General features: G+C 40.3%; 3 protein-coding genes across 4 annotated transcripts; 1 reads left to right on the top strand and 2 right to left on the bottom strand.

Moving 5' to 3' along the window:
• Window positions 1–1169: 1169 nt before the first annotated feature.
• BDBG_06827 (uncharacterized protein) lies at window positions 1170–4289 on the bottom strand (the record flags this gene model as incomplete). The annotated part of the gene is made up of 10 exons (XM_031722787.1): window positions 3782–4289; window positions 3608–3672; window positions 2857–3526; window positions 2764–2787; window positions 2638–2704; window positions 2299–2554; window positions 1926–1989; window positions 1627–1765; window positions 1350–1511; window positions 1170–1210 (listed from the first exon to the last, which is right to left on the bottom strand). The coding sequence occupies exons 1-10, from the start codon at window positions 3854–3856 to the stop codon at window positions 1170–1172; spliced, it is 1563 nt and encodes a 520-aa protein (XP_031579774.1). The 5' UTR covers window positions 3857–4289.
• Window positions 2620–7130, top strand: BDBG_06828. Of its 2 annotated transcripts, XM_002622664.2 has the most exons (4): window positions 2620–4640; window positions 4721–5664; window positions 5747–6280; window positions 6476–7130. In XM_002622664.2, exons 1-4 carry the CDS (start codon window positions 4513–4515, stop codon window positions 6529–6531), a joined length of 1662 nt encoding a protein of 553 aa, XP_002622710.2. In that variant the 5' UTR covers window positions 2620–4512; the 3' UTR covers window positions 6532–7130. The 2 variants fall into 2 exon arrangements, with proteins under 2 accessions (XP_002622710.2, XP_031579775.1); XM_031722788.1 differs by having other exon boundaries at window positions 2964–5664.
• Window positions 7131–7912: 782 nt separating this feature from the next.
• On the bottom strand, window positions 7913–9193 carry BDBG_06829 (vesicle-associated membrane protein-associated protein B; the record flags this gene model as incomplete). Its single annotated transcript, XM_031722789.1, has 6 exons — window positions 7913–8425; window positions 8560–8672; window positions 8739–8797; window positions 8861–8883; window positions 8959–9029; window positions 9094–9193. The coding sequence occupies 6 exons, from the start codon at window positions 9191–9193 to the stop codon at window positions 7913–7915; spliced, it is 879 nt and encodes a 292-aa protein (XP_031579776.1).
• Between the last annotated feature and the right edge of the window lie 6996 nt (window positions 9194–16189).

Genomic DNA, 16189 nt, shown 5'->3' on the forward strand with positions numbered 1-16189 from the left:
GATATTTATTACTATTATTAGAGACAATTATAAGAAGAAATAATCAAGAAACTCATAATTATAAAATATGAAATTATCAGACAGTTTAATATCTCTGATCACAGTATATCAGAGAAGTATAGTTTTTATAAGAAAGTGAAGAATAAACTTATATAAGAATATATTTAGTTATTTCATAAGTATTATTAATAATTGTTATCAAATTCTAATTATATAAGTAATCACTGAATGAACTGAATGAGACTGAATTTAATCTTCAGTCTCAGTCTTATTATGATTTTGAAAGAATGATTATCTTTTATAGTTTATTCTAAGAAATTACTCTCATTTCACTGTTCTTGTATTAAATCTGGTCATTTTTCACATTATTTCTCTCAGAAATGATTCATTTTCAGATTTTTTTGATACTTGATCCTGGTGAGACTCACATCAAGAAATGTATGAGACCAGACCAAATGGGACCAAATGTGAAATTCATGGTCCCGCCGGCTAGTCTAAGTTTAGCCCGTTGATCAGTGTTCTACACTTTTCATATATTATAAAAAAAATAGTGAATACAATTAAGAATTAGAAACAGTGCATGTGAGAGAATTAAGTTCATTGAATTGATACTAGAGTTCTACTATCTGCATCACTTGCTAATAAATAGTATAAACTTGAAGTTCTCAATTGTGGAGCTTGAGATTAGTGTTTTTGTAAATACTTGGGGTTTTTATGAGCTCTTAGATTGTGGATTTACAGATACAGATACAAATCTGCTTATAAACACTTCGAGTTATAACTTTATAGATGGTCGAGCTCTAATAGGAAGTAGTGGAAATAAGTCAAAATTTGGATATGTTTTTCAACTCCGAATATATGAAAATGGAATGTAGAAAATTAACCCTTTCCTGAGAGATAAAAATTCGTAAAAAGTCATGAATAAGCCTCCTGAGTACTGCTTGAGAGGCTCGTGTGGCACTTAGACGCAACATCGTTCATTGTAGCAAGGCAGCCCAATATTATTACTCTGGGCGGACCCGAATAGCCGATAAAACGAATAAAACATAACATGTTGGGATTCATCGTGATGGGCAAAATATTTCTGTTTCCTGATGGCTGCGTTTGGGGGGCGGGGCGGGGGGGGGGAAGAAAAGAATCCAGAGATTTGAAAAGTTGAGGAATGTTCATCACTCGAGCCACTTCGCGGTGACGCTACCGTATTTCTCTCCTGTTCAAGTTGACCCCGTTAGTGTCCGAATTAACCCATTCTAATAGTTGTTTTTTCCTCGTCTTGTAAGACATTAAAGCAAATCAAATTTCCCATTTTCTTTTTTTGCTGTTGTTGTTGTTGGACCCGATATACGTACCTTGACAGACCAGTTCAAATCTCATCTCTGCGGAAAAATAAGTGACGCCAATCGAATACTCGACCTCGTAGTAGTCCTCGCCGTGGTTTCCCTGCTTACGCTTGAATTTCGAGCGCGGGATCGAGGAAAGGTTGTAGTTTAAGACGCAATGTTCGCGGCAGTCTAGATGAACGTTAATTTAGCAAGGGAACAGCCACAGGCATTTAGTGGGTCAGAAACACGAGACGACGGTTTGCGGGTAAGAAGGGAAAGAAGTAAAGGGTTGGGCCTGGTTCACCTTGATTCAAGTAGACCGGTGCGCTCGATCCATCTAGCGGAGAATAGTATATCGAGCTCGAGAATACCAGGGGATCATCGAGAGGGACGGCGCGGTACAGAGGGAAGGATTTTGGGGTGTTTTCTTGGACTTTGTCGCCCTGTTTTGTTTGATGTTATTATCAATGCCTAACATGACGTTATAGCATGCTCCAATATATAGATGACTCTCGCAAACACAAAAAGAAGGAAAAGGAGAAAGGAAAAGGGGTTCGCCGCGTGGGAGAGAAGATGGGGATCGGAGGAGAGGACACAACGTACCCGTTTGATACACCACTGCATGCACTCGGAATGCTTATAAAGGCCCTCGTACTTGTCCCAAACTCTGTAACGGGGTTCATATTAACAGTGAAATAACATGGCGGTTGAGTGAAAACAATTGCACAGGAAGAAAGGGATTCACCGTACTTTTTGTCCGTTGGCATACCCTGCTTCCATGGCATCCACAGTACCAACCCATAATTACCACGACAAGTATCGCGATCTGACATTCCAGGTTGGCGTAGCAGAGAGTTGTGATTTGCCTTTCATAACGGCCCCACGGACAATTGCAGTCCATCTTCATGGGGCAAAAAAGTCAGAATACATGTGAGAGAGGGAGAGAGTTGAAGAATAGTCAATATAATATACAGACCCATTAGGCGGCTGTAGAATTGGAATAGGTGAAACAGCCTGTTTGATTTGGCGGTAGAGATAAGTACTTTCCCCAAAGCCGCCAACAAGGATAACTGCGCTGATGGGACCCTGTTTGGACGCTGCTTTGATTTGATCGTTTAGCAATGCAAGTACTTCTTCTATCACCGGCCGGAATACATCTTTCATTTCGGTGTAGGTCATCTCCAAGAATCCAGCACAGATTCCGACGCTGGGATCGTCTTCGACTCCGGGAACTGGATGTATTGAATTCCGAGGTTAGGTGGTGCTACATGATACAATGGAGAAAAGTAGCTAGTGCGCTAGGCTAGCAACTTACTGGGAATCTGGAATTCAATATCTTCTTCATCTTCGTCTTCATCCTCTGTTCCAAAATTGCGTTTTGTCTGTGTGTTTCGTTAGACGGCTGCTGCGGTTCTGAATCGGTGCTCTCGCGAACACTTGCCTCCTTTTCAAAATGGCTCATTGCCTGAAAGCGGAAAAGAGTCAGTGAACGGTGTATGAGTTAAGGAGATATGAATAGAAAACTATCTCTCACCATCGCCTTCGCATTTTTGGAGATAGGCTTTCCGTTGAGTTTTCTCATTAGGACCTCCTCGAACTTCCGGTTCAGAAATGTACTCCCGCACTGGCTACCTCCGCCAATAGCAGTCTCCTCCACCTCATATGGGTAATCCACAGATTTCATCTTGTACGTAATCAAGTCCACAGTCCCTCCACCAGCATCACAGATTACCACGCTCTCCCCAACCTTGATGTGGTGTGGATCTAGCGCTTTAAGTGCATAAACAGCAGCCGCCTCGGGCTCCGACGTCATCTGAAGAGATGTGGTGTCGCCCATACCGGCTCTCATCGCAGCAGTTCGCGTCTTCTTCTTGGCAAGATCGGACCAGACAGCAGGGACAGTGATGATCCAATCCAGCTGGCAATCCTTCATCACGGCTGAGCCGTAGAGTTTCTCCAAGTGAGCGACGGCATGCCTGCGCAGACCTGTCAGGTATGCGGTTACGATATCTTCTGTAGTGCGCTGATATTCAGGGGGAGACACGAAGAGGTCCTTTAGTGTCCTTGAGAGTTGAGTCAATCTGCCGACTCGGGAATTGTCTGGATCCAGGTCCAGTTTGAACCAGATATGTCTCTCCTGTCCATGTTTGATCTGGAAACCCCATTTGAATTGTTCGTTTCCTGGGCCGTCGAAGCGGATTTCACTGTGGAAAAGAGTAAATTAGTCGGTCATGCTTGAAATTCAACCTACTGTGAGGTCGAGGGTTTTCATATATTTCCCTTACGTTGGAACTTTTTGACTGCTTACTCCTCGACCCCAGTCGGTGATAGGGATAGCAGCGTCGGTTCGCTAGTTTTAACAAGAAAATAGCGGACTGCTATTAGCCTCAACCCTGCTGAAACCCTGCGAGAACTTGCCCCTCTCCCCCCCCGCAAAAGTCGAGATATTCACGACATACCTGGGACGGGTCACTGAACGCAAGGCCAGAATACGTCGTCCCGAAGTCGACGGCTATCATAATACTTGTAAGCATTTTGGTAGGAACAATTTCTTGATCTCTGCTTTCCAGCAAAATAAAGCTACAAATTGCTCTCCTGGTGTCTGGCACGAATGTGGAAACGATCGATATTTGGGGAAGACCGACGTCCTCGGCCACAGCACGAGCGCAGGCGAATTTATATATGTACGCACATTACATGTATGTACTAGAACCCCGCGTACACAGGTTTGGGTGGAACGCCGAAGAGGCTCTGCTTGGTGGGTGCTGGTTGAGTGTCAATCAATATTAATGGCCCAGCTCAGACGGGAATCGTCACAACCCTGATCGGACCAGCGCATGTTCGTATTTATCGCGCTCTATTGGTGGTGGCCTGCTCGGTAGCAAGGATCCATGCTCTAGACCGTGCTATCTATGGCCGGCAGTGCACGCCAGTCGTCCCGTTGTTGTTGAACGCCCTGGAGAACAAAGTGCTCATATTTTAGTGCTGCCGTGACCTGCCACGTCTGTCAGCCTTGTCCCAAGGAGAGCGGGCTGGCTTGACTCCTCAATGAGCTCATGGGAAATGTTCGTGTCTTCCTATAAGGCGAAAGGGTCCAGTGTATCTACACCCGTAGAGATCGTTTTCTTTCATAGTACAGGACATACATGACATTCTACGAGATAATAATACGCTTTGCCAACCTTCAAACATGAACTCGAGGGGAGATGCGTCGACGTTGTCGACAGCTCGGAAAATTGAGGAGCTGGATCATTTGATCGAAGTCGATGAACTACAGCAAGATTTCGCCGCGCTTGAGAATATCCCAGACGAAGAAAGGTCAATATTATTTTTCCTCCATGAACTGGAACGTGCAAATCAAGGTCTCCTTGTCCATCCCAATCTAACCATGTCATCAGCATGAGAAGCAAAGTTGGCACTGCAGAAGCGATATTGGATTCGCAAACAACGACTACAGCACCCCGCCGCCTGGGAAAAGACCGGCCCCGTTCAAAAAGTGCTACAGGAATACGCCCAGACGTCGGAAACCAGAGCCCTGTTCGTAATGTCCATGTTCAAGAACCGAGCGCCACTCGGCCACCTGTGCCTCCCCACAGGTCAGCAGCCGGGAAAGACAACGCCTTTATTCCAAAATCCCATGCGGAAAAAGAACCTCCCAGATACGTCTATAGAGGTGCGCTCGACGATTCCCCCGAGATGGAACTTACCCACCAGGTACACCGCGGTATCACGCAGGCCGGGATGGGGGCGTCGTATGCTGAAAGAGCTAGGAGAGCTGTTGCCCCTGAGATAGATATCGAAGGCATGTATCAGGAGCTTATGTACTACCGTCGCGCTACACAACATGCATTCCGGGAATCCGAGTATTATAAAAGGGTTGCTGGCTCGCTCCATAAAGAGCTGGAGGACTGTAAGAAAGATCTATGGGAGGCGCAGGACGAGAAGAAGGCGCTGGGACAGCAAATCCTAGACCTAGGAACGGTAGCGGAAGGGGTGACGGACGAAGTCCTGCGAAGAATCTTCCAAAATACCATCGGATCCGCGGTAGAAGCTCACTCCAAGGTTTTTGGCAAACCCACAGGTGACGATGCTGAGCGTTTGGGGAGACTTCTCAGCCCGGAATGTACTAAGTTGCTACAGCAGTTTGGTAGAAAGTACTACCACAGCTTGCTTGCCAGTGCACTCTTCAAAGAAACTGCTGATGCAGTCGGGAAGAAATACGTGGTGGGAGCAACATCGGGAATTTTAAGGCTCACCAGAGAACTTGGCGTGGACCTTGATCCCCGTAGTTCATTGACGTTTTTACAGGTGTTAGAGGAAATTCTCCATTTACCATCGATGGGTGAGCTGTCTCCACTATCAGTAATTATACATAAGGCCGAGGAGAGCAACTGGGTGCTAACTAAACGGACGCTGTTGATCAGGGGTACCACAGCGGGAAATTAACGTGTGGAGATCCAGCTTCGTGAAGCTTCTCCAATACCTACCCGAAGTCAAGGAACTAGCAAATTCTTCCGGGGCCAAAGCGAGCGCAGAATCAGAGCTTTTGGAACTCGTCGATGAGGTATGGGCGAAACTGGAACCGCACATCCCCCTAGGAGACAAGGGCCGTCGCGGTCTGCAGAAGCTATTAAAGCTCCAGGCAAACCTTCGCGTGAAAACTAGCCTGTCCCTCGCGTCCTACGAGCTCAAGTTCCACGAACCGGGCACGCAGTTCAACGTTTCGACCATGAGAATTGTCGATATTACGGAGGGGGAGTGCGAGGACGACGAACTTCACAGACTCGACAGTGAGAGTTGCGGTCGAAAACTCGTTGTCGGGTATTGTTTTTTTCCGGCTCTTTATAAATGGGGCAATGATCGTGGATTTGATAATGAGAAGGGCCATGTCGTCGCGCGCGCTACTGTCTTGCCTGTCTATGAAGATGACCCCTTTTTACAGCAGCAGATATTCGATGGTAAGTGTGCATGAGGCATGTGTCAGCATCGTTGCCCCTTTTTTTCCCCGCTCAATATCATTGGTTTTACTTTCTTCTCTTTTCATTTCGGTTGAACTGGCAAAAATTGCGTGATATCCTTGCGGGCGAACTTCCGACCCAAATTTTCGGCATAGGTTTCTGACTTGCATTTTCTCCTCCCTTGTTCCTCATCAGACGCCAACCAACCACCAAAACTCGACGACATCCCGATGGCAAATTCTCAATCTTGAAGCGTCAACGAAATTCTTAAAATCTAGTCCACGCCCATTAGCGGATAATTCGAGTCTATAAGCACGGCTACATATAAGAAAAACAAACCGGTTATCGTCGAATTAATATTTCTTTTAGTTGCGATCATTGCAGTTCATTACATCCCCCCCAACTTTTTTTTTTCCCCATCTAGTGTAGTCTGGGTTTGGGTTGTGGCGAGGGGCGACGAGACGAGGAGAGAGAGGGGGCTGCCCGACCACACAATTGACACTTGACACTTCAACTGTGCGTGTAGTTATATATATATGTGAGATAATAGTTAGGAGGATGTTGAAGAGGGTTGTTGAACTATTTTCATGGGCTCTGGCAATGGGATAGTTATATGGGAAATAGAGTTATAGCATCGAAGGGGGGAAGTGCTTCCCCATTGTTCATTGGCAGGTCAATAAATGTGGAAATTCCAGGAAGAGTTTCTTTTTAAGAGGATACTGTATACAACGCCCTTTTTTCACTATTAATTGAAGAAGACACTGCATTGACATGTAGAGAACCTCCTACCTAAACGAGTATCGCTTGATCGCGCCAGCCCTAGATATAACTATCTACCATTGCACCCAGTAGCTCTACGAGAGTCGTATGCCTATTATAGCATGCAACCGATTCATTCCACCGGGAACGAGCATGATACGGTATGGAGTGCGATGAGAGCCACTCCAAGTTCATAGTTGAAATACATTTAAGATTCGGCTTTCTTTAATCATTCTGCATATAATAAAACCATCATGTTCTGTGGGTTACTTCATTTTTTAATACTCTTGGTTTCCACCGTTTCTTCCGACGAATCCATTGCACCCCAGTTTTCCAACCCCGGATCGCCCTTATCGAAATTTCCGAGAAATAGAGCTCTAACAGATCAAATGGAAAACGAAAGGGAAAAGAAGAATCCATGTCATATCACATTGGTCGGAGTAATAAAAAGGAATAAAAAAACATATAAAGTAACAAGAGAAATGAAAAATGAAAAAAAAAGGAAAAAAAAAAGAGGCAACGAGGATCGAAAAAATTTGATAGGAAAGTGGGTGTGGCTGTACACATTACAGGAGAGGGAATACATCATAGACGCAATTAAAGTATAACGGACACAGAAAGAAAAGGAAAGAGGAAAGAAATGTAAAATAGAACAGCAACGTAACAAGATATTGCAAAGGTGCAAAAAGGAGACAAAGGGAATTGTAACAAAACGAATAAAAGGGAGCTCGTAGAACATTCAAATGACAGGACTGGACATATGTATTAACAATGGTCCACAGTAAAGCCACAACAGACGGTGGAAATTGTATCAAGGGAGAAGGCGAGAGGCAGGAGATGTCGGGAATATGGATGCTGATTGCAGTGAGTGGTCTAGAAGAAGAGGTATGCCAAGAGGAAACTGAGGAAACAAAGACCAGCAACAACTCGCAATGGGACGCCAATTTCCGCCGGCTGAGGGGGGTGCTGCTGTAGCCCAGAAGATGTCGATCCTGGTGCGGTGCTGCTGATTTTTCGTTGTCCTAGACCCTGATCTGCAAGCTGATCTCTCAATTTTTCGATTTGTGCTCTGGCTTCCGCAAGTTTGGACCTCAGCTCTTCACTTGCGGTATCTTCTTTTGGTGGTACGGCGGCGAGAGGGGAATGCCTCGATTCGGCTTTTGGGGCATCCGATGACGTCGCATCTGGTAGAGCAGCTCGGACTGCTGTTGGTGTATCAAATTTAGAGGCATTGGGGGAGGTGTACGCCGGGGGTTCTTCCTCAGGAGAAGCCTGCACAAGCAATCTATGTAAACGTGGATCCTCTCCGAGGCCAGTGGGGATAAGATACCGACAACTGGGACATACAATTCCATTAATTTCCGCGGTTGCGGTTTCCGCAGAGTCCTGGGGGAGGCAAAAATTCGACTTTTATTTTCTGTTCCTGAATAGAGCTTTTTGATGTCTGCTCAACGTGCTGCCACTGTAGCTATGGTTAGTACGTGCCTGACGGGCATAGTGGATTGCACAATGGGACGTACGATCGAGCTGACATTGGAGAAATCCTTGTCCGTGGACACTGCGACAGACTGGACCAAAAACTTGTCTTTAGACGTGCCCACTGACCTGTCATCCTTCATCGCCTGAAGAAGAACTGTTGTTGTCGTAAGTTTCTGAGTGAAATACCTCAGTATTGCGAAGGATGGGAATGCTGACTGACCTTGAACATCTATGCTCTCGCCCGCTCCAATGCGGCCAGAGTTCGGGCGCACGCAATAGCTGAATGGCAAAGGGTCAGGACGTCGAATGTATTAAAACATCGAAAGGAAGGGGCTGGCGAACCTTTTGGGAGCTGTTGTCTTGACCTACATACATCATGTGGTGAGTTTGTAGCTCAAATTGGATGAGTTGTCCTCCCAGCGAAGCGCAACCATACATACCTTGAATGCAACCGGCTCATCGTTGTTGTTTTCTATAGTGAGGGTTTGGCTGACTTCCCGAGTAAACGGCCCTGTAGATATATATACGTCAACGGGCATGTTAACTCTGTGATAGAGGGATTGGATTGCACTCACGTTGAAAGCGGAGGAATTTCTGAGGTGGCTTCGCTGTGGGATCCTGGACGGCGCTGGGATCCTTCGTGCGGTCGTCTTCGGTGATCAGGTTCACTGACATTGTGTCAGGCGGAAAAGTCCAGGTATGAGAGCTAACACTAAGGATGTTCAGGCTGGGGGACGGGGGGCAGGCGTGAGAAGGGCGTTGATTATGATGATATCGCGAGCAGCCAGCACACAAGACAGCTCGGGGTGGAACAACATCAACACAGGGAAGCAAGGCCCGGGCTAGGCAAGGCGGCGATTGGTCAGCCGTCACGTGCATCACCCCTAGTTTAGAGATGCTGCAAACTGTAGGATGGTTAATCTTCTATCATTATCGGAGGAGCTAGCTACGTTATATTACATACGGTGCATATGTGTAGGCTACTGGGGCAAAAGAGCTCAATCACCACCAGCGCACTGCTGGTAGAAGGGCCGATCAACCACGGGACCCCCAACACCCCCCCTCGGACCAGCTACCACAGAGTACAGTACTCCTCTCAGTGGACTCAGTCCTAGGGCTCAAGGGACTTCTAGGGCACACTCCTAGGATGTCTCTTGGCACTGTTAAATGTCCAGGGTATTTGTTTGGAATTTTTAAGTCCATTCTGGGATTGAACCCATGCATGTTGATCACAGCAGGGCTCACACTTAATGATCTCATAACCTGTAGGCAAAAGAGCTCAATCACCACCAGCGCACTGCTGGTAGAAGGGCCGATCAACCGCGGGACCCCCAACAATATGTCTTGGAGGATAACGTTGTTGTGTGTAATCTAGCTACGCGAGGTACACTAGATAGGTTGGGGGATAACGTTGTTCTCCAAGAGGTTATGAAGCCCTCAATAAGCTACGAACAACCGCAAATAACGTGCCAACCACGTCTCCACCCCATGGTTAACTTGAGATCGGGTGGAACGCCGGATCTGACAAAGGAATATGTGCCAATAATGTGTAGAAGAAGAAATCCAGAAACACCAGAAGCACAACAAGAAACAACAGCAGGCGTGCCAACACCTGCAACAAATCAAAGAACAATTGCCCCAGGAGCTTTCAAGATGAATGACACAATTGTGAAAGAATAATGAGATAAGTTCAATAACAATTTTGAAGATTCAGTTGTAGACATTTACAAGAGATCAGATAATATGAATAGCTTCAATAACTATAATACAAATTCCTCAACTGCAGTTTTTATTGATATAAAAGGTGCATTTGATCATGTTTCAATGTCAAAAACAATTTAAACTTTGAAAAAGTTGAAATTTCCACTTTCTTTAATAAAATGAGTTGATTGACACACTCGCTACGGCCGCCGATCCACGTGATCGGCGATCGCAAGCTCCTATAAAAGTGTGGGATGGTTCATCTGTTGTATTCGTGTGAGAAGAGCTAGCTATATTTATTCATACCGGAAGAACGTAGGGTTATTACACGACCGGATTATGATTGTTTCATCATTTCAATCAGCAACACAGTCACTGAGCTGTAAATCATAGTATAATAATGAATAAATGATGAAATCACTGTAAATAAGTTATAAACTGAAAAAATCAATTATTATATTAATAATGTTACTGAATTCAATCTATATAATAACTAATTTTAAAAATTATCTTATTTATTAGTATTATTCTCTATTAAAAATTACAGATACTTCTATCTAAATTCTCTCAAATTAATCAAACTAAGTTTTTTTTATAGTTTTTATTTCTAGTTATATTACTCTTATTAATCATATCACTGAACTTATGAATTGAGATTTATAAATTAGTCATGATCTGAGAGACACTGTTATCAGTTATCTAATATTTAAGAGTTAAAATTTCAGAGTAATTAGATACTGAGTATTTAGAAGTCTATATAATTATTAATCTTTAAATATCTTAGTAATTAAATGATTAATACGGTTATCTGATAGTATCTTAATATGAGAAATTAAAATATATAAGTTTAAAACCTGCAGAGAATACATTAAATTCAGAACTTAAGTATCTCAGATTTCTAATAAATACAGAGATGTATAAATTACTTGAATAAAAATTACTCTATATTTCTAAGCTGAGAAGTTATTATTATATGTATTTAATTATCACTTCTTTATATTTTTCTATGTTTTTATTATCTTGATATAATCTTAATATCTGTATTTTTCTTCTGTATAATTAACACTTAATCTGTATTTAACATTATGTAAGAACTTATTGTAAGCTTCACTTGCATATAAGTATAATAAAAGAATAATATAGCAGGCTATGCTTAATTAATAAATTATTTCATTACACTTCATAGATTTCTGCTGAAAGCCTCTAATTCTCAATCACTGATTCTTGATTGAAGAACTTATAGAGTTGCTATTCATTTACTCTAAAGCTTTATGTTGTATATGTATAAATATCTGCTCTAATTGCTAATTCTCTGTAAGAGATCTACACTAAATAAATCAGTATAATATTTATAGATCTTGTAATACAAAAGTAAAAAATATTAAAGAAGGAAAAGAAAGAGAAAGTGTGAGAATCAGTAATCAGAGTGAATATTTATACATATATGTAATAATATACATAGTGAAGCTTTGAGATGAAAGAATAGAAATTTCATAGATTTTTCAGTAAAGAATCAGTGATTGAGAATGACTGAGAATCAGAGCTTTTAATAAAATCTATAAAGTGTAATAAAATAGTCTATATAATTGATCAAGTGTATTCTGTTATATTAGTCTCTTCTTTTCTGAAGTAAGATTGTGTGTAGTTCTTATCAGTTAAGAGCTGCAGTCTCAGATAATACAGAACTCAGAGTTCAGATCAGATAATTATAGCTGACTTATTTTACAAAATATTATTAATTACAGTTATGAAGTCTTTTATCAAGAATATCTTTAATCTCTTACTTAAGTTTATTATCTTCTGCTGTAAGAGGCCTACACTGAATAGATCAGTATGATATTTATAGATTCTATATAACAAAGTAAAAAATATTAGAGAAGGAAAAAAGAGAAAGTGTGAAAATCAGTAATCAGAGTAAATGTTTATACATGTACATAGTAAAGCTTTAAGACAGAAGAATAGAAATTCTGTGAGTTTTTCAGCTGAGAGTCAGTGACTGAGAATTGAAGCTTCGGAACAGAAGAATGAGAATCTATAAAGTGTAATGAAATAGTCTATATAATTAATCAGACACAGTCTGTCACATTAATTCTCTCTTTTCAGAAGTAGTTCTCACTAATCAAGAGCTGCTGTTTTGAATAACACAGAGCTCAGAGTTCAGGTCAGATAATTATAACTAACTCATTTTATAAGATATTATCAGTCATGACTGTAGAGTCTCTTATTAAAAATATCTTCAATCTCTTATTTAAGTTCATTATCTTCTTCTAAGATTTCTGACAGCTGTCAATTGAAAGTCAGTTGAGAAGAGAATAAATCAGTGATAGTGTGACAGAGTAAGCTTGTATAAAAGATATTATAAATTTCTGATAATATGTTAAGATAGTAGTTATAACTATCTAGAACTTCTATCACTTTATACTTGATATAGTGATAATTCAGTGTATAAGATGAGTATATGATTTATATATTCTTAAGATTCAATCACATCAGATCTTCTATCTTATATTATTCAGTAGAATCTCAGTAGATATTAGTTTGATCTTCTTAATCTTATTTAACACTTGTTATAAAGACTTCTGCTCAGTTGCAGATGTCTTAGAGCTTTATTACTATATTATCAGTGATCTGAATCAGACTGCAGAGATTCAGTGTAAACTGTGTAATCTCTAGAAAATTCAATACTTTTATGTGACAGGCTGCGTCTGATTAATTATATAGACTATTTCATTACACTTCACAAATTCCTACTGAGAGTCTGATTCTCAGTCACTGATTCTCTGCTGAAGCTTCAATTCTCAGTTGCTGATTCTCAGCTGAAAACTCATGAAATTTCTATTCTTCCGCCCCGAAGCTTCTGTGATTCAAAGGTTTCTTGAGCCAGCGTACAATTACAGGCGTACGCCGGCTTCTTATATACATTATCTAAATTAATTAGTGACTGCTAGAGCCTCTTTACATTTGTAAGTGTGTTCAGAAGCAGCTGTGTTATTATTCAGTGATTATACATTCTTTCAAATCACATTCTCTCTTATCAGATTCAGTCACACTCACATGATCATAATGTAATATGACTCATCACTCAATGAACTCATTCACTCAATGAACTTCAAAAAGCACTCTATAGAGCTGTTAATTTTCAACCATAGCACAACAATGTAATAAGATATTAATATTATTTATTAAAGATTAAAACTATATGCAGAATACATTATATAAATATATATGATTAATTCAGAGAATGGTTGCTTGGCCTAATAATTCACCTGGAACATGAAACTCATGATTTTGAAATGATTGAATCGGATCGCGGTGTAGAAGATGTCAGAGAAGAAATATCATTTAATTTCATCAGAGAGGCCTGCATGTGACACTTATTACTGCTTTCAGAAGATTGTATAGAGCTTCTACAGTGTTTTGAGCTCACTGTTGATCTTCTTGTAGATCTCTTTGAGATCTCTGTGAACATCTGCTTTACTAACTGTGCTTCATGATATTTAGCAGCATGTTCTTTCTTCTCTTTTTACAGTTGAAGCTTCTATTCATCTCACTGTTACTTCTCTATAAGATGTTTAGCTGCAGCTGCAGCTTTGATCTTCTCATGATATTGAGCAGCTTCTAATTGTTGCTTCTCACATTGTTTCTTTCACTTCATGAGCTCTATCTGCTTTTGCTCACAAAGAATTACTTGTTAAAGCTTCATATCCTTCTTGTGTGCCTGGTCATTGATTTTTGCAGCTTTGTTAGCATCTGCTTGCTCTCTCACAGTCTGCACCTTGATGAGAGAAAAGAATTGAGCAAGTGAGAGATTTGATGAATTAAGCAATCTCATACATTTACTCTGTTTGTGTTGTTTTCTCTCATTATTTAGAGCAGTCTGAAGATTTCTATTCTCTATTAAGAGAATCTCTCTGTTCAGAGCAATATTCTCCCCAGCATGAAGAATTTTTTTAATATCAACTGAAAGTTGGCAGTGATGTTGATTTGCCTGCTTTATCAGGCCTTGTAAAGCTCATATAGATGTAGATGTATGCTGCTGAAGCAGTTCTGAAGGTGTAAGTGAATGTGATTGAATCTTTTTGAGAATGCAGGTAGAATCTATAGAATGTATACTAGTGATTATGAAGATAGATTTGATATTTTCTGCAGTTGTAGAGGTTTCTCATGCAGCATGAAATAATCATCAAAAATCTTGCTTTGTGATCTGAATAAAGTCATAGTCAGAATGTGTATAGAAATCTAGTTGATCTGAATATGTCTTTGCAAGTGAGTCAAATATTCCAACATCTAGTGGCTGTAAACAGTGTGTAGAGTGAGGAGAAAGAATAGTGAGCAAAATTCAATTCTGATCTGTGTAATCAATGAATGTCATATTTATATGAGATGAATGATCATCTAATATAAGCAGGTGGTAATAATTTCTTGCTTTTTGCTTTGTATGAGAATCAAACACCTGTTTCAGTCAGGTTAATCTATATTCATTATTACTTCATTCATTTTCTGAAGTAGTAAAGTATATCTGATCCTTTTTAGAATCAAAATCTTCAAGCCATGTATCTTGCATATCTCTTGATTGTCTGTGATAAATGAGTGCAGGTGGAATTGTAGTTTCATCTGCACAAATATCAGTAAGTAGAGAAATGAATTCTCTACTATCATTCTGCACTGCTTCAATTGTATGCTTTCATTTGAGAGCTTCTATAGAAATGATTCACTTGAGGGTATGAAGAAGGCCAAGAAGAAAGCCTTTTTCATCAAAATTGTAGATATTCTGAGATAGAATATTATACTGCTTGATCTTCTCCTGCAACTATTCAATAAAAGTTAGTAAAAAGCTCATGAAATTGCACATGAAAAGAAACAAAAAAACTGCAATTATAAGAATAAAGAATTGTTCAAAATAGTAGCTATTATTCACCTGTTTTCTCTTTTGATTCAGAGCATGAAGATAGATGCTCTTGATCTTTGTTTTATATCACTTATAAAAGCAAGACACTCAGTTGATTCCTACTTGTGTCTTGATAATCTCAAATACAAAATTGTGCAGTATTTGAGATGTCACAGAGAAGCTGCAATTGAATAACTGATTAATATGAAATAGAAGATGTTGTTCTTCAGTATTTGTGAGATTCTGACAGTAAGTTGATATTGCCTCTGTTCTGAAGACCTGTTAATCTTTGAATCATCGCATCAAGATAACACAATTGATTCTGAATTCCTTTGCAACCGCAGCATATTTAGGATTCAATTGTTGATTCAATTGAGTGATTACTTGCTTCATAATCGCTTTGTTAAGTGGCATGGTGAGTGGTTGAAGTTGAAGAGTTGCAGAGATTCATGGAAAAAATAGCAGTTCGTTGAGTGAATGAGTTCGTTGGGTGGTGAGTCACGTTACACTCTAGCTTCATGCGGATTAGCATGTCACTAGCATTCATGATAGTATAGCCTATCTCTGATTCAGCTAGCATTCTGCATACACTCTTACAAAGAAACTTTCACTATATTATATTACTCATTCACTAACTTTTTTCATTCTTCAATCATCTTCTTCATCATTATCATCATCAAATGTTATCATCTTATTCAAGATTTCTATCTCTTCTTCTGTTCAACACTTTCTATCTGTTCATCTATTACATTATATGTGTTTCTGACAATGACTCTCTATTCTCATAACAAGTATTATTGTAGTGTTCATATCAGGCAGTTTGTTAGCAGTAAGTGTAATGCATTGTGAAACATGATCAGAACTTATTTATCTTCTAATAATTATCAGAATATACTACTATAAATGACATATCTTCTTTATCTTCTCATACACTCTTAACTCTCTTTTCTCTAGTAAGCATCTGATCATGTTTTCTGATCATATTTTCTAATTGTTTTACATGACTGCAGATGCTGATATATTTGTTTTGATTTATATAGAATCTTCATGTGTTGACAGATCTGCATTTACTGATGATCATG

This window comes from Blastomyces gilchristii, assembly GCF_000003855.2.
Source record: "Blastomyces gilchristii SLH14081 genomic scaffold supercont1.16, whole genome shotgun sequence".
Classification (NCBI taxonomy): domain Eukaryota; kingdom Fungi; phylum Ascomycota; class Eurotiomycetes; order Onygenales; family Ajellomycetaceae; genus Blastomyces; species Blastomyces gilchristii.